General features: G+C 32.8%; 2 protein-coding genes across 2 annotated transcripts in view; both read left to right on the top strand.

The window, feature by feature from the left end:
• LOC129219759 (serine/threonine kinase SAD-1-like) overlaps positions 1–15,857 on the top strand; it is a 160,182-nt gene extending 144,325 nt beyond the window's left edge. Inside the window, exon 14 of the mRNA XM_054854052.1 lies at positions 15,842–15,857. Coding sequence (XP_054710027.1) covers positions 15,842–15,857 — 16 coding nt within the window. The remainder of the gene's footprint in view (positions 1–15,841) is intronic.
• Positions 15,848–19,413, top strand: part of LOC129220000 (serine/threonine-protein kinase BRSK2-like) — a 49,783-nt gene continuing 46,217 nt past the window's right edge. The window contains exon 1 of the mRNA XM_054854326.1: positions 15,848–15,927. Within this exon, the coding sequence (XP_054710301.1) occupies positions 15,863–15,927 (65 nt within the window). The 5' untranslated portion in view covers positions 15,848–15,862. The remainder of the gene's footprint in view (positions 15,928–19,413) is intronic.

Raw genomic sequence — 19,413 nt, 5'->3', positions numbered from 1 at the left:
CCTATCTAGAGGAAATAGAGAGGCACATCATAAAAGATGACTCCTAGAAAGGATTAAATCGTGCGGGCGGCTTAGGATGCGTGTCGGGGAGTGACAGATTTTCTGATAGTCATTGCTCAAGATAATATTTTATACTTTTGTTTTAGTGGAACACAAAATAGTAATAAATATGGTCAGGTAGACCAACCAAACCAACTTCAACATTTTTTTACTTCCTTTTACAAAAAAGGAAGTATTGTATTCGCGAAAAAAATTTCACCCTAAAATCGGCCTTCATTTCCATTTTGCTCACCCCCAAATGAATGTTGAGTTTTTTTTTTTTTTTTCAACCCGACCACACGTGGATATGTGCCTAGGAGCGTACAGACACCCGAAATATTCATTTTGACGATCCTCGAGTTAATTACAACGAGTTTTCTCGTGATGTCTGTATGTACGTATGTATGTGCGTATGTGTGTATGTATGACGCATAACTCAAGAACTGAATGTCCTAGAAAGTTGAAATTTAATACGTAGACTCCTAGTGGGGTATAGTTGTGCACCTTCCTTTTTGGTTGCATTCGTATGCTCCAAAGGGGGTCTTTTGCCCTTTTTTTGGGGGGGGGGGGAGAATCATTCTTAATTTCGATGTAAACTCACGTGGTGTTATAATTTGGCGGACACTTGGCGATATATCGCCAGTCTTTTGGTCGGCAAGTTTTGTCGCCAACTTGGCGACAAATTTCGCGATTTTATTTTTAATTTTTGTATTTTAAAATCTGGTTTCAATTTGGCCCCTGTTGGTGATATTTAGAGAGTAAAATATAGAATCATATTAAAACTGCCAATAATGAGAAAATGATATTAAATTGGAGCAAAAGGAAGTCATGTGATGCACACATCAGCTCGTTTTAAATTCTCTAGATCCGTGATTTTATCGTCATCAGAAAGCCTAAGTGAGGATAAAGCGCTGTCAACAAGCAGTTTGTTATCAGCAAGAAAAAGTGTAGAAACTGTTGTCACAAAAGAGTCTTGCAAAATTGCTTGATTTATTTTACAGTAGATTTTGTTTTTTCATGGTTCACTGCAGTTTACTAGCATAAAAAATATTGTTAGTTGCTCAAGAAAACCTAATTTATGCAGTTGAAGAATTCAAAAAGAAAAATGTCGTGTGAACCGTCGTTTTTTCCTGTGATTTGCTTGCCTTAGAAAAGTAGACTGTAGCCCAATAAGGACACGATTGGCATCTTTAGGTGTCCTTGTTGGTACAACGAAGAATCTTTTGATGGATATGATCCTGTGCGGAATATGATGCACATATGTGCACGCACTGTGCTTAGGGGGGACCATAAAACAGAAAGTAAAGACATATCGGTGCCCTGAATGTGACGATTGATCTATCTAATTTCCATTGAAGTAAATATGGAATTTTTAATAAATAATGTTTTTGATTTTATCAAATGTGGTTTAACGTGTTTTTATATTGACTATAAAAAGTTTTCATTTTTAAAAAATTTGATACTACTTTTTAGTGTTTTCTCAGAGTTGACCTTAGTGGTGACTCGTGTTCTGAAAAAGGCCAAATCACCATTTTTTGCTAAATTGCTGACAAATGTAATTAAAACTTAAATTTTCACATAAAATTATTTTTGTCTTGATTTTAAGAGTTATTGACGATTGTACAAAAATAGGAGTCAACTGTATTATAAATGAGCAAAATATTAGGCCCTGAACCTTAAGTTGGCCTCATTTGGGTACTTACTTTAAAATGTTTACAGATTCAAATCACAATTTTCGCAGTTACAATTGAGAAGACAAAAGTAATCAAAAAAAAGAAAAATTAATTTGAATTTTGACATCTTGAATTCAAATTATGTTTTTCGCAATCACGATTGTGTGTGTGTATGTAGGCATGTGTGTTTATGTGTGTGGGGGGGTATGTATGTTTGTCTGTAGGGGGGTATTTGTATGTGTGTAGGCATGTGTGTTTGTGTTTGCGTGCAGGTATGAGTGTGTGGGTAGTTGTGTGTATGAGTGTTTGTGTGTGTGGGGGGGAATGTGTATGTGTGTAGGCATATGTGTTTGTGTCTGTGTGCAGGCATGAGAGTGTGGGTAGTTGTGTGTAGTTGTGTGCGTATGTGTAGGTGTCTGTATGTGTGTATATGTGTTTGAGTGTGTGTATGTGTTTGTGTGCGTGTGTACGTGCGTGTATGTATGCTTGTAAGTATAGGTTATTGACGCAACCTGGAGACGGCTTTCGCCAGAGGAGCAGCATCGTAAGGCGACCGGTCGACGGAGATGCTGCAGAGGGTGCTGTTGGGAAAATAAAATGATAGCACATCAAAACAGTCAAATGAAAGCAATAAGCAATCGTGATTGCTCAAAAAAAACTTTATAGGATTAATATAAATACATTCAAGTGGTTTTACCTCTACTTCAAACAAATAATGCTTGAATAAATGCAGCAAAAGAGCGAAAATGACGCTTCTGAAAAAAAAAAATAACAATAATTTAGGATACGTACAACAATCCTCAAAACCCCATTAGAAAGTTTTATTTTCAAAATACATGGGTTTTATTTACTTGAAGTACGCATAAATAATAATTTCATTCATTAATTTTTTTTAACTACTGTTAAACCAATGGGGTCGTTTCCAAAATTTTAAAAGTATTATTTTATGAAAGAGCATGCTTAAAAACATGGGATCTGACCATTTTTTAAAATAATTTATTTAAGTTTAATATTTTTAAAAAATTGCTTAAATAGGTGTGCTTTCATTGTTTACACTTCTGTCGTGTGACATCACAAATGATAAAATGCCATTCAATGTTGAAATTCACAGAACAAAATATTTAATTCGCATCTTTACTCACGTGTATTGGCAACGATATGGTGGATAGCAAGCGTAGAGCGCAATTTTAATTCGCTGCTTGATTATCATAACGTGGAACGTAGTAGGAAGATGCGCCAAATTGCATCATTTGTGACGTCATGAATACCACGCCTTGTTTGAAAAATCGGACATTTTAAAAAATTAATTAAAAAAACTGTTGGAAAAATAAAAGTATTCTCTGGGTCCATGTAATTTTTTTTTTTTTTTGCTCATTTTATCCATTTCAATGACTAAAAGTAGTACTTTTGACTGAAGGAAAGAAACACCCCATTGTCGGATTATTGAACGATAACTAAAAATGCAATCAGTTCCAATAAAATGCAATCGGTTCCAATGAAGCGAGTCATGATCATGATGATGTAAACATTTTTTCCCCTAAATTCGGGAAATTCTCGTTACTCCGCGACTTTTTTTAATGTTAGTAATAATTTTAATTTTGTACATGTGCTGTAAAAAATAGATTTAAATTTTTATGATGATTAACTGTGTCAATTAAATTTATGACATAAAATAGCATAATAAGCGTACTGGTAAATTATGTGGTGCCTGCCATCAGTCTTTTTTTTTTCTTTTGTCGTCTTATCATTTTGTTAAGGCAGTTGAAGAAAAAACGTGTATTTTTCCCGAAAAAAATCGGGGGTCAAAGTACAATAAAAAAATAGTAGATTTCAAACTTTGAAATAAGTACTGCTATGCATTATATACATCCATTTAGCATTTAACAGTTACTCTCACAGTTTTTTAATTTTTATTTATGATAATTTAAAGTAAAATACCGAGTCTTTGAGGAAAAAACCTTTTACGGGGAAAAAAAAAGAGCGTAATGATGAATTTGCTTTCAACAGAGCATCGTGAAAAAAATTGATAAGGTTTAATTTTTGGACAGAAAATGCTCACAATTGTTTTAAGGGTGCGGTTTTAGATATTTTTAGTATTATTTTTACCAGGATTATTATGATTAGTTTTTTCTCTAAACTGATGAAAGCAACTTTAACTCGTTGACTAGTTTTAAACCTGTCTTTGAAACGAAGGTTTAAGAAAAAGAACTTCAATTATGAAACATTCGTAATCAGAAAAACATTTATAGACCTTTTTTATGCGCTGTTTGGAAATGGAGGACCTCCAGATACCCCTGCTGAGATAAATAATCAGCTGTAGTGTCACAAGAGCCGTAATATTCTTTTATTTGAGAACATTTTATTGATCTTGTTACTTCCTTGTTACTCCATCAAATAATAAGTTCTGAAAGTTTTGCTTTCATATATTTTTATTCCTTTGCTTTTCATATTTTTTATTCATTTTTTTTATTTAAAACTTAGAAGAAAGTTTTTAAAAACTTTCGAATTTTCACGGCGTTTTAAGGCGGTTTTAACTCATTTGACCAATTTTGAAAAATGCCTGTAAATATGCCAAGTTTTTGTGATCGCTTTCACTCAAAACGTATAATTTTATCGAATGAAATTTGCTATACTCTGCAGTGTAAATTGAAAATGGAAAGGTTTATCAAAGTAATAACACTGAACAAACAAAAGAAAAACCTTCAAAATTCTTCTGACATAATTCTTGCCGATTCTTATGTAAACGACACCTCTGAATCTAAACAAGACCCTCGCCATGTCCTTTTTTTTTAAATGGTGTCCCCCCCCCCTCCTCTAACTTTTTTTCAGTTTTCAACAGCTTCTTAATCCTTATGTTTATTTGGAGGGGAAGGAAGCACCGTATTAACTATTAACATTCTTCTGAGGAGCTATAGAGGTGCAAAGCTCAAAAGCATGAATATTTGAACAAATTAGGAGACTCGTGGTGGTTCCCCCCCCCCCCTTTCTAAAATATTTAAAAAATCATGAAAACCGATCTTTTTCTGTTATATATCCTGATTCTCATTTAGCAGCTATTTCCGTTTTGCATGCAGGAAATAATCTCCAACTGGTTGGTTATCACTTCCGAAGTTTTACGGAAAGCAAATTATACTCTAACTACATTTTAAATGCCTTATAAGGTTTGAAAGGCGGCAAATGATCTCCAAAAACCAGATTTGACGTTTTGCTTCGAAGTAGCTAGAAGATGCTGCTCAATTATTTTTAAATACGTAACATTTACAATTATTCTGATAACTTATAATAAAACTAAAAATATGCTCAACTATAGTGCGCCCCTGATAATTTGAGGCATGACCTTCACAGTGCTTACTTCTTTAATGCAGGGAAAAGTAATTGGTAGTAAGTTGAGTTGGGTTCCTTTCGAAGTAGTTTTGCAACAGTGTTACAATTCAAATCGGCACCAATAACGCCTCCCTTTTTCGCTTAACTCTCCAAAAAGAAACGCTGTCAGGTTATGCCCGACTCGTCAGAGTCATACTGTACCTCAAATATAAGCGACCTTTTGTCTCTAAACAGCAATGTTGATTTTAATACAGTCTAATTCGAGATTCAACTATTGCCAATGTTTTACTGGCATTAAATAAGCTCAACTTCTAGTTTAACCTTTTCAAAGTTTTATGGGCAGCAAATCCCCCCGTGATTACTGATTCAATGCTTCACGAATTTTATACGCAGCAAATTATCCACAAAATCTAGTTTTGACGTTTTGCATACGAGGAAGCAGCTGATGATGTTATTCAACCATGATCAAATGCTCAACATCTCATAGTATATTGATAGGAGCGGCATTATCTGCATTTTGATATAGCTACGGCACTTTTATAACACTAAATACCACGTTATTAACGAAGCAATAACTAAAATATAATTTTCCAAGGAAAAAAAAATAACCTTTCACATTTTTATGTTCGTGAAAATACGCGAAAAATAATTTTTCATTGATGAAAGCAATTTTTCGGGCAGAAAAATGGGTCGTTAAATGCCAAACTTCGAGGCATTTTTTCATTGTTCTTGACGCATATTTTTATGCCATGCTGCTTTTGTTCCATTATCCCCTTCCACCTTTCACAAATTCATTATTTATGTAAGCTTTGCAGTGAAACTTTCCCATTTACATATAAATACTGCGCGTTTTTTCTTGCGTAATTGAAAAATAAAACAAAATCTTGTTTTTAATAAATCTTCATGAAGAAACCTTGTCGGGTCTTTTTTATCTATTTCATACAAATCTAAAGAAGTTCTTCTGCCCTTATATAGAAGTTTGGTAAGACCTCATTTGGAGTATGCTGTTCAGTTTTGGTCTCCTTATCTTAAGAAAGGCATTAATGTATTGGAAAGAGTTCAAAGGCGAGCTACAAGGCTAATAAATGGACTTTCTCACTTAGACTATGATTCCAGGCTTAGAAGGCTAAAAATGTACAGTCTTGAGCAAATAAGAGACCGAGGGGACATGATTCAGTTGTTTAAATTTATTAAAATGAAAGATGTTACGGGGCTGAAGTTTAGCACTGAAAACAGGACAAGGGGTCATTGTTTTAAGCTATTTAAATCTCAGGCTAACATGGATGTTAGGAAAAATTATTATTTTAGCAGGGTAGTGGAACCATGGAACAGTTTACCGGAAAAGGTGGTAATGAGCAAGGGAGTAGATTGTTTAAAGAGGGCCATTGATCTTCACTGGGGATTGTAAATTGACTAGGACCAGTCTAGCTGGGCCCAGAGCCTGTTGCTGGTCAACATTTTTGTATTTGTATTTGTATTGTATTTGTATTCCTTCATACCATATTCATATGAGAGCAGAGATTTTGGAAAGTTGTGGATGTTAATATTAAATTTGTTCGGATGTAAGTGTTTTCTTAATAAATGTAATAGATTATATGTTAATATCAGGCAATGGTACAGGGGTTTACTACTATATCATCTTTATCTTTACTAATAAGAAAGTAGAAAGTCTCTCTGTCTGTCAGGATTTCTGTTCGGATCTCTGTCTCTAGGATTTCTGTCTGGATCTCTATCTGTCAGGATCTCTGTGACGCGCATATCGGCTAGACCGTTCGGCCAATTTTCATGAAATTTGGCGCAAAGTTACTTTGTAGCATGGGGGTTTGCACCTCGAAGCGATTTCGAAAATTCGATTTTGTTCTTTTTCTATACCAATTTTAAGAAAAAAATTTCCGAGCAAAATATCACAACGTGGAATAGTAAATTACGAAATCATCATAACGTGGAACCGTAACATGGGCCATCCATTTAACATAGCCAATTGGCGGGAACTTCATCATCCATTATTTTTTAATATACATGCGAACCAAATGACCTTTTAATTTTTCTACTACGGGCAAAGCCGTGCGGGTGCCACTAGTGCTATATAAACTTCAAGTACGTAGTAAAAAGTATTTTAAGTGATTTTAAATTTATGAAATGAAGTTTAGTGCTTATAATTTTACTTAGTAGGGATACAAATAGAACACTAATTTGTGCATAAAGTGTCTCAAAGTTAAGGGCGCCATTTAAACTAGTATAATCTTGAAATCGAGCTAGACAGAGTTTGTCCTCCATTCACAAGGTAGCTATTTACGCTTGCAGTGCTTTTATCTGGACTTTTCTGTGAAACAATTGTTTTACAACCTATAAGTAGACTGCTAATACCCTTTTGAAAAAACACAATTAAAGCCCAAATTCCTAATGTATCTTACCACATTAATGTTTTTGAAGGTATGATTTTGCAAATTTTATTATATTATGGTTAGAGGATAAATTTCAACGGAGAATAATTTGAACTCCAAGAGAAGGGCAGACAGCAAAATCGCATAAGCCTGGAATCCGTATTTTATTTTTAATCGCTTTAGAAACTACGGTTCCTGTTTGTTTTCGCTCGCCCACTTCTCGATGATTTACTGTCTATCCACAGATTGTATGGAAAGGCAAACATCCGGTTTACACGCGGAAATGGAAGCATCTATTAGTTTTCAGGGATGTCAGATTTTGCAGATGTATGTTAGCCTCTAAATTAAGCAGAGTCTCATTCAAATGAGAGGAACACGCGCATAAAATTTCTAATTTTCCCCTCATTCAGATGGAGTCACCTTAACTGGATGTTTGCCAATTCCATACAATCCGTGGTCAAACAGTAGTTCACTTTGCCGGAACTATTTCGATAACTGAGAAAACAGTCTCTTATTTTTCTCCGTTGGCAAATATTTTCGCATCGTACCACTGACGCTGTTTTTTTTTCGCTTTGCTGACGTAAAACAGCAGATGAAAATGAAATAAAAAACTTAGAGACTAAAAGTAAGGAACCCCACAAACACTGTCCAAAATGGCCAGATTAAAGCCAAAATGGAGCGTCCGCTTCAGTTTTTACATTACGAGAACATTGCGAACTATGCATTTTACTGAAAAATGATTCAGAAGGCAGTTGAATTGCTTGTTTCGAGTTGAGCTTGCCAACAGACAAAATATGTCCGTTGATCAAAACAGGGTTCGTACTCAATTTCAGAAATAAAATGAAGGAGTTTTGGAGGAGTACTAACGGGCTGTCCTTAAACGATGTCGCACCTTTTTTCAACGTATTTGACCCCCTTCCCCCTTTGTCACAAAGTGTCATACTTCACCTTACTCCTCCTCTTGTCACATGTCATATCTTTAACGAACAAAATTTTATAATAACTATGTGATGTCACTGTTTGTCACCCTCTCTCTTCCCCTTCATGAACCTGTCTTCCCCTCAAGGCATGACATCGCTAGTGGATGACCCTTTTTTTTAATATTGTTACAAATTCTGTAAATAGTAATTATTGTAGTAACGTAACCTGTAAATAGTTTCCCGTAATGAATATACAACCCCTATACATTCGGCTAAAGTATACAACCCCCTATTTCTTTTTTGTTCATTGATAAAATTTGATAACGGTCTACTATTTTCCAGAAGCGTTTGGAATCTTGTGGAATACTTGAGAGATTTCTTTCGATGTTTATAAAAGCGTCCCGCGTGATAATAAGTTAGTTTCTATTGAGAATTTGTGCTGAGAGTGTATGAGCTTTGTTTATTGCGAAACATTTCGCTGTGTTGTTTTTCGTATTTGGAAGTAAATACGTGTGTAACCGTTGAGTTTACGGTTTGTGTGATATTTGCTTAATTGCTGATGATTAATTTAGCAGTTGTTGACGATCTTCCCTGTACATAGTGTAAATAAATTTCCTGTATTCTTAATCAAGAACTGTGTCGTCCTTTCAAGAAAGTTGGAAGTCTCACCGAATCCGTTACAATATCATAACTACGATTAACTAAACAATTGTTTTTTCTCAACACAATCACTTAACACAGTAAACCTACGTAAGTATTTTTAAATATTTATATAATAATTACACAACCTGATTTTTGCTGCTGAAAGTATGGAGGAGGGAAAAACAATAATGATAAAATTTATAAAACTTGAAAAAATAGCCAATTACTAGCAAGTTTTACTTCACTGATGAAATGTTTTAGTCTTTCAACCTTCAATTTTTATGACTTAACTATAACAGTCAATTTGTAAATTACATCTTTATAAAAAAAATAAATGCACAAAAGCACATTAAAATCTTCCTTCTGATGAACGTTAGTGGTCGATCAAAGTATTTTATGTTACTGTCATAGAGGAAGATTATGTAGTCTTGAACTTTAAAAGAAGGAGTTTTGAAGGAGTTACAACCAAAATGAAGGAGTTTGAAGGCCCTTCAAAAAAATTTCCTAAGTGAAAGAGTATTGGAGGAGTTTTGAAGGAGTGTACGAACCCTGCAAAAGCGAAGGAATCATAAAGATAGTTATTAGTGCTGCCATATATCGCGTGTCTTAGACTAAAATTTAAAAAAATAATAATCCCTTAAAAATATTTTTAATTTCTGAAAATCGATGTTATTACTGTCTGACCACGGATTGTATGGAAAGACAAACATCCGTTTTACAGCCGGAAATGGACGAACCTATTATTTTTTAGCGATGTCAGCTTTTGCAGAAGCAGAGTCTCATTCAAATGAGCGGAATACGCGCATCAAATTTTTACTTTTCCCCCTTATTCACATAGATTCCTCTTATCTGGACGTTTGAAAATTCCATGCAATCCGTGGTTGGACAGTAAAACAATTTTACCATCATGTGCTACTTAAAATTCTAGAGCCTATATACGCCACCTTTTGGTGATTTAACAAATTATCCAAAGTCGTAAAATATTGCCATTTTGCACGGACGAGACTGATGTCTCATTGGACAGGTGTCAGAGGGTGTGTCTGCGCTTTACCTCTTTCAGCAGCCAGTGGCCAGACACAGCAGCGCCTCCTATAGTTTATTTGAATCGTGAATATACGTCTTACTACGTCGTAATATAAATTTTTAGGAAATATTTCAGGCAATGACATTGGATCTCACAATCTATTCATCCTAACGCGAATAAAGCAAGAGTTTAAAAACCCCTTTTTTTCCCTTTATAACGGGGAGAACTATTGAAATCATTTATATTTTGTTGATATATATTAAGTTGTTTTCATTTTTAGATATTTTTTATGATATTTTGCTTTCATTCATAATTTTATTCCTTTCAATTGATCAACTGATTAATTTATTGCTAACTACGCTGGAAAAAACGCAAAAAAAAAAAGACTCATAAGCTATGAAACTATTTGGTAAGTGAAAGAGTGGATAATGAATGCTTTTAGAACCATAAAGAAATCCGCTACCTGCAAATGTTTGAATTCCGATTAAAAGTGCTAAAGAATGCAGTTTTTTATGATTAGCAATAAAAATTGAGAAAACAAACAAGCTATTCAAAAAATATAAATACCTCTAGTGAATCAAATTTGAAAATCAGTTTGAAAATAGTAAGCATAGTAAAATAAAGAACAAATAAAGCATTTAAAAAGGGTCCAGCTGGCCTGAACTACTCAAGAATCATTTATAAAACGGTTGTAACTAATTAGCAAAGTGTCAGAAATAATGTGTAACAGAAACAAAACCAGGTGTTTTCAGAGGCTGACGGACAAAGCATCATTTTCCTCAATACAGAAGTTACTAAGATGTATTAAAGAAAAACAATGAAAATTAAAATCCTAACGAAGAAATTTTCAAAACCCTTAAATTTTTCTATAACATCAGCGAATGCAATCAGTGACTCGCACGGAGCAGAATAAAAAAATTTAATTCGGAACAATTATTATGAAATAAAATAGAAAACCGAAAGAATAAAAATTATGTCATCATACATTTGGATCCTTAAAAAAATCAACCGGGTCAATGTATTCGAATATGAAATCTTAAGATTTGAAAAAGGTTATGCATATCTTGAAAGTAAATAAATTATTTAAGAAAAAATTGATAAAAATAGGATTGAATGTTTTCGTCCAAATCTTACAGCTCTCGCAGTATTTAATGTGTTTGCAAAGGAAAGAGCTTATCTTTCTTTTCGCATTCCATGATACCCTGATGTATCACGGTCCATTAATGCCAGCTTGCTTGATGCCGTCAGATTGCTCTCAACTAATGAATTCAATATCACAAACGTATTCCGTAGCTATAAATACTATTTATAGCCATTTTTCTTTTCTTTGACGCGACGGACAGCAAAAAGTTCTTTTAATAGCACTTTCCATCACTTAGTTTAATTGTTATTCTAATTGCAACATTTTTTTTTCTTTTCAGGTTTGGTGAAGTTAGGCGTGCATTGCATCACGGGAAGAAAGGTTGCCATTAAAATAATCAATAGGGAGAAACTCAGCGAGTCTGTTCTGCAAAAAGTAAGAAAATAAATAATTTTATTCGTTCTATTGATGAGAAATTGAAATTGCTTTTTTTGTTATCTGCATTAAATTTTTCAATATGCAGTCGAGTCCCGACTTACGCGAGGGATGCGTTCCAAGACACCTCGCGTAAGTCGGAGGTATGTTTAGTAATTTTTTATAAGCATACCCAATTGTTTCAGACGTTTGTAAAAACCCTTCATATTGTTTCAAACCATTTATTAACTATATAGTGCAGTATCTTTTACAAAGAACCGACTTTTTCTGTATATTAGAAAAAGCGTTAATTTGGCATAAAATTATGTAATTTAGCACAAAATCAATGATTAATGGGGGAAAGAAACTTAAAATAAAGTAGTACAGTACTTACAGTATGTACACTACAGCATTATTATAGCACTTAACAATATCGATATAGTAAATATATTTGTAATTTAAAAAAAGAAGGTTTATGCAGCGCGATCAGACTGTTATCAACGTTCAACGTATTTTATCAACGTTCACATGTAAAATGAAAAAAAAAAGTTAAGAATCGGCATGATTATTAGTATAAAATAAAACAAAGCGTTGTTTAGACTAATACAGTGGGTGAACTTCCGCTTTCAGTGATGCTAAAGGGATGAAAGTCCATTCACAAAACCAATATTTAGTGTCAACGAAGCCCATTCTAATGCTCCGCCGCTCTTTTCCGAAAAATTTCATATTTCAGGCGAGTAATTTGTGTCCGCATTAAAAAATTCATTACTCATGAAAAACTCGCGTTATAGCCATTTCGCGTAAGTCGGATCGCGTTGTAGCGGGATCCGACTGTAGTCCTTTACATACAACGCATTTCAAGAAACGACCTTGGGACGTTCTACAGAAAAGCAGACGTTTTTTCGAAGCCCCTGACAGCCCCATAATTAACTTCAAAACGTGTAATAAATAAAAATATTTTGGCCTAGAAACCACTCATGTCACCTTTTTGTTTAGGCAAAGAAGTTTTTGTTATTATATTTTCTAAATATTACTTTCAAAATAAAATATAAAGTTGGAATTTTCAGGGCAAAATGTCTCACTTTCTATGGAATTGCCACTATTAGTTTCCTTTTACTACTAACTCTAGAAAATAATTAGTAGGAAAGCAAAATATACAGGCTGTCGGAATTGGCTTTTAGACATTTTTAAAACTTATAGAAAAGCAACAAACTGTAGTATGAATATGCAGTTTGCACAAGAATACTTCACTTAATAAACTTATTGCAAAAAAATCTACCACCATTAGGCTATTTTTCGACACTGCTCCCGTGATTTTCCAAGCATTTGTCATAGCGTAATACAGGTTTTTGTATACCTATTCGTCGAAAGTTTCCGCTTGTGTAGTCAACCATGAGGACTCTTACTGGGATGGGACGTCTTTGAACGTTCTCCGGACTGCCCCGACCTCGTTCACAGCTACTTTCATTTATTTTGACATCTAAAGTATTTCCTTGTTGGTCGATAGCACAATATCAATGATGAGCTCAGAGAACATGTTACCTAAAGGATGACTATGCAGGAGGCAATTTTCTACGAATAGGTGTCCACAAATCTGTACCACGCTATGACAAATGCTTGGAAAATCACGGGAGCACTGTCGAAAAATAGCATAAGGCTGGTAGGTTTTTGTGCAATACATTTCTTTGCTCTATCTGTACTTGTTCCTGTTTTATTTCAAAAATGTACTAACGATAAAAATATCCCTCGTAAAAGACACATGCTTTGTTTTCAAAAAATTGTTTTTTAACAAATGAGCTAGATTTTTCGGAAAAAATTTAGAGCCAAGCTTCGTGTTAAATATAACATTACAAAATTGATTAGAAATGCAAGACAGTAGTTCCAAAGATCGTTCAGCTCCAAATCAGATTAGCGTGTCACGCTAATAACTTGATACTCTTTTGACATTTTGTACATCCAAATTTTATGCGTAAAATTTGTTCTATAAATATAAATCTGGTTTTTTAGCTTGCACCAAACTTCTTGAAGGTCAAGAAAACTTGTTTTATGAAAAACAAACCCTTTGAATAATAATAATAACAAATTTCTTAAATTATTTCTGTACTAAACTTTTTTATCATTAAACACTGAAACTGGTGAGTATAAACGATAAATGAATAAATGAATTGAATTAACTATTTCACTTTTTCCCACCATTTTCCCCCACTTGCACTTGATACATTGTACTAGCCATTTAAGCATCCCTAATATTAAATAAATAAATGCTATACTGAACACCAATACGTCCCATTATATAGTTGAAATTTTAATAGCACGAACTATATCATGATTAACAACAAACATTATTTTTAAATGCCACAAAATTCTACAATATCTGTATCAAATTTATAAAATGATTTATGTTTATCACGTACTTTATTCTTCAGATTTAAATATTGTCTGACTAGAAACAACTACATGTTTAATGACATAGTTGAAATATAGCCAGATAGGTGTCGCCACAAACCGTAAAATAGTTTACCATTTCACTTTGCCCACTCTTTCAAATTTGCCTCATATTCCTCTATTATCTTTCAACCATACAAATATTCATCCAACGATTCATGTTTCAGTTTCTCTCTAATCAATTCGTAGCAATCGCTAATTGATTCCAAGGGATAGCATTTAATTAGTAGGACATATTTGAATCATTAATTGAACTCTTTCAATTCTCAAAGGGCAATTATCCTACGCTGAATGTAGAAACATAAGCGATACAGAATAATTACTTCTGCAGCAGGCTGATCATTTATACTACAACCGCCTCCTCTTTCATGAAGTATTACGTTATTCTGAATCTCAATTCATAATTTATGTTTGAGTAAGTAAATTTCGTAATCATTTTCTGATAAACCGTTTCTCGATAAAACTTTTGGTGTTGATTTCTTTTGTGACTGGGATATCTCGAGGTTTTGAACAGGTTTATTTGACTCCACCAACATTTTCACCAAAAACAAATTTTACAGGTTTGCAATAATGATAAACTCAACCTCAAAAATGATGAAATGATCAAAAAAGTTTTTATTCTTATTTCTAAAGTAAAAACAATTCTGAACACAGGGAAAAAGTTTCATTGCTTTAGTTCAAATATTTAAAAAGTTATAAGTGGTTTTAGGCCATGCTCGCTATGTGTTCTTATGCAAAAGAAAAACTTTAAACTGATTTTTCTCGATGATGATATTTTTGTGCTTTCATGTCATTAGAATCCCTAAGGATTTTTTTCTATTAAAGTTACAGCTTTAAAGTAATAATTTTTGCAATTGGGGTAACATATTTGATAAAACTGTGCATTGGTTAAGCATTTTATAAATTACTCAAATGTTTAGAGCATGTTAAACCTTTAAAAAACAATTTTTTTTAACTTTGATTTTTTACATAATTAATCACAGAAAATTTTCTAATAAACTCATAAGTAAATGAATGCACAGATTTTTAGAGATGATTATAGTGATCGTTACCAAAAAAAAAAAAAATTTTAATTAGTGCAAAACTAAAAAAAAGCCTTAGAAATTTTTAAAAAAAATTGAAATTTTCTTCAATTTTTCGAATTTTTGAAAAAAGTAGGCAATATTTTTAAATTTTGAAAATAAATTATTAATTAAGAAATAAGTATGCATATTATGGTTTCAAAGAAATATAAAATTTACTTAAATTTTAAAAAAATGGTCGAAAGGTACTGTGACCCCTTAATAAAGAAATGCATTTTCTCGGATGACTTCTTATCCTAAAGCTCACACTTCATTGCAAAAGAGATTCCTTGAAATCCCGTAACATGTGTCTACAATAAGCTGCAGTTTTGTGCCATAAAACGTTGTTATTATATCATCATCATCATCATTATTATTATTGTAATAATAATGGTTATTATTATTATCAATACCGTTTTCAATAAAATAATAATAGTTATTATTATTATCAAAACTGTTTTCATTATAATAATAATAGTTATTATTATTATCAATACCGTTTTCATTATAATAATAATAGTTATTATTATTATCAATACCGTTTTCATTATAATAATAATAGTTATTATTATTATATTAATACCGTTTTCATTATAATAATAATAATTATTATTATTATTCACACCTTTTTCATTATAATAATAATAGTTATTATTATTATTATTAATATCGTTTTCATTATAATAATAATAGTTATTATTATTATCAATACCGTTTTCATTATAATAATAAAAATAATTATCATTATTTATTATTGTTTTCATAATAATAATAATTATCATTATTATTGTTGTTGTTATTACTTATATTATTCTGGTATTGTTTTCTTTGCAGGTTGAACGAGAGATAGCTATTATGAAGCTCATCGAACATCCGCATGTTTTGGGGTTGTACGATGTTTATGAGAACAAGAAATATCTGTAGGTTGGAGTTAAGCTGTTTTTATGTTGAAAGATAGTAATGGGAAATCCGCCTGAAGAAATTAAAATTCGCTTTTCAGGAGAAATTTAACCTCGCTGTTCTTAAAAATTCTTCTTATGCTTTGTAAATTAGCAAATTTGACGTTTGGTGTTCCAAACTGAATAACTATTTATTTACATAAAAAATATACTTTCTTCACAAAAATAGTTTCTACATATTTTATCTGCTTAAATTAAAGGCTTTTAATGTCTTGAGTAAATTGTTGTAAAAATGATTGTAATGGAAAAATGTTTAGCGATAATAATTTTTGAAAAATAAAAAAAAGAGCGAAAAAAAGGTAAGGAAACAATACATAAATAGATAAGTAAATAAATTAGAAACACATTTAAAAATGTGTGTTCTGGAAGTCTACAACATATGTGAACATTTTGTTTTTATTTAACAAGTTTTGTGCCTTTTTTCACGTTGTTGTTTTACAATTTTTACTTCTCAGAGAAAAAGTATTTATTTATTTCTTATTGTAGTTAGACTTCTTGATACTCAAGTCATCAAAGATTGTTTTTTTTTCTTTAAAAATATTTATGATTTTTAACATTGAATGTAAAAATATTTACAGTGCATGTTGCTTAATGAAAATTGTTTTCAGCCATTTCCTATTTCTTCCAGATCAATGCCACCGCAATTAGAAAATTCAAGTCATAGATATAAAAATAGTTTCACTAGCAAAATTGTTTTACATTCGCAAATAAATAAGCCAGCAGAAAATTTATACTTGCCCCACATTCCCAAGATGCTTGATTTTGCCGAACTTTCAAACATACAGTCGAACCCGCTTATTAGAATATCGGTTAAAAGAATATCCCGCTTAATATAATACACTTTAAATGTACCAAACCAATGTAATGTGTTATTTTAATCCCGATTAATGGAATATCCGACTTATTAGAATATTTTTTCGCGGTAAAATGGCTATTCCATTAAGCGGGTTGAACTATATACAATTTACAAAATATGTAGTTTTCGCTTGAAAGTTGTTATTAGCATTAAAATGTTATTAAGTATGGGGAGTTAGGTTAAAAATAATTTGTCCATATTTGCAAAACGTTATGGTAAAGTATTTTTCACGCGTAGTTTATATCAATATCAATAGTTTATCGATTGAAAAATTGTAACACGTAGGGAATATATGCAAGCTATGAACTGATAATGAAAATTGTATCCTTAGTTGCAAAGCAGCTGTTTAATGATTTGAATTTTTTTTTTTTTTTTTTTCTCATGTACTTGTAATGGGGTGGTTTCCTTCAGTCAAAAGTACTACTTTTAGTCACTGAAATTGATAAAATAAGTAAAAAAAATAACATGGATCCAGAAAATACTTTCATTTTCCCAACAGTTATTTTTTAATAATTTTTTTAAAATGTCCGGTTTTGAAAACAAGGCGTGGTGTTTATGACGTCACAAAGAATGCAATTTGGCGCATCTTTCTAGCACGTTTCCACGTTATGATAATCAAGAAGCGAATTGAATATTGCGTTCTACGCTTGCTATCAACCCTATCGTTGCCAATACACGTGAGTAAAGATGGTAATTAGATATTTTGCTCTGTGATTGGCAACACAGAATGGCATTTCATCATTTGTGATGTCACACCGACAGAAGCGTAAACAATAAAAGTGCACAGATTTCAGTAATTTTTTAAAAATATTAAACTTGCACAAATTCTTTAAAAAATGGTCAGATCCTATGTTTTAAGCATGCTCTTTCAGAAAAAAATACTTTTAAAATTTTGGAAACGACCCCATTATGTTGTCTAGTTTGTATTGGTTTAACTGTTTTTTCAACTTTACTAGAACTTGACTAAATGGTATCCCCTACAGAGTCCGGCAACATCGCTTTCTCATTGAAAAAACGCAATAAAACCCATTTTGTGAATCAGAATATATTTTTTAAATGACGTAGGTAAACGGTACACATCTAAAGCTTTTATTAACGCAGTTTTGAAAATCATAACAAGTACGAGACGCACATTACCTGTACACTGAAAAAGTCCCAATTCTTATCTATGATTTGATGACTCTGAAAGTGTTGGTCTCCAACAAGATATGGCTGTTTTGAGGTTTCACTCCTCATAGCGCCTTCCATAAGGGGTGATTTAGAGTGTTCAGCCCATAGACTAATAATAAAAATAGACCGAGCTATGGCAACCCTTTTGCAGCTCATAAACCAAACCATGTGACTGGTGGATATCCTAGCAACAGCGGGCGTTGATCGTAGCAGACGATCAACGCCCGCGAGAAATAAAATAAATAGAATTGATGGAACACGGAAGAATAATTTTTTATGGAGTCCGATTTGTAAATTTGTTATTCTAAGTTGTAAATATTTTGTTAATATAGTGAGTTTTTCGTTTAGATAGTACTGTGCATTTTCTTTAGTCAATTTCAATAACTCTGTAAGCAATTAAAGATGCAAGCGCCTAAAAAGAATCGGCAAACGGTAAGATTTTTACCTACAATTTCAATTTAAGATACCGATTAGTACATTTTTGCGTTAACGCAAAACGTTTACTCCATTACGTTCACGCCACCGCTGACGTAGCAGTTCCAAATGAAATAAAAGTTACTGAAAACTGTGATCAAAAACTAATTACTCATGTCAAAATAATGCATAACTAAAAGAAAAACAGTTCAATCTCTGCACCTGGAAAAAAAATTATGATGAAAACACATTACGTCTTAAAATACATGTCGAGTGCCAAACTATAGATAATGTTGCCATCTAGCAACCATGCTGCCAAAGTTTTCGCCAAGCCTCCCACCAGTCACATGATGTATCCATGAACCAATTTTTTCATCAGCAAGTCAGGGAAAGCTCGGTCTACTCTTATTATTAGTCTATGGTTCAGCCCGACCCTCAGATTTGGCTCTTTGCGATTTTTTGAAATCCGTGTTTATGACATCCGTCCAAGGGCCTCAGGGTTCACATCGGGGCAGAAATGGCCAACATACACTCCTATTCCTGTAGAAGTCATAATGGTCGTGGAGGCCTGAACGGTAAAGCGTCGGATTTGTAACCGAAGGATTCCGGGTTCGATAGCGGCCGGTCGAAGATCCTGTGTCTTCGTTAATGGTGACTAAGACGTGTTAAATATGACGTGGTCACAACGCCCTCCAAGTGAATCAATATTTGTGGGGTCCTGAACCAGAAATTTCTCGGCTTCTTGTATGGATCAAAAAAACAGCGCTGCCTTCAAGGTCCCATCCAACCGGTTGAACCATAAATTAGTACGTATGGAGGACCCAGGAGGGCGATATAGTATCGTAGAAATGATAATAAAAGCCAGAAATCGGCATATTCAGCGTATAGACAATATGGAACGTCACCTACCTGTTGCTGTGCTAAAAATTATGTGAGATTATCAACATTACATATTTAAAAAAAAAAAAAAACGATTCATAAAGTGCATTTTATTTCATTTTGTAATA

This window comes from Uloborus diversus, chromosome 4 (assembly GCF_026930045.1).
Source record: "Uloborus diversus isolate 005 chromosome 4, Udiv.v.3.1, whole genome shotgun sequence".
NCBI classification, from domain to species: Eukaryota; Metazoa; Arthropoda; class Arachnida; order Araneae; family Uloboridae; genus Uloborus; species Uloborus diversus.
The sequence above is the reverse complement of the archived record's forward strand: the minus strand, read 5'-3'. Positions and strand labels throughout refer to the sequence as shown.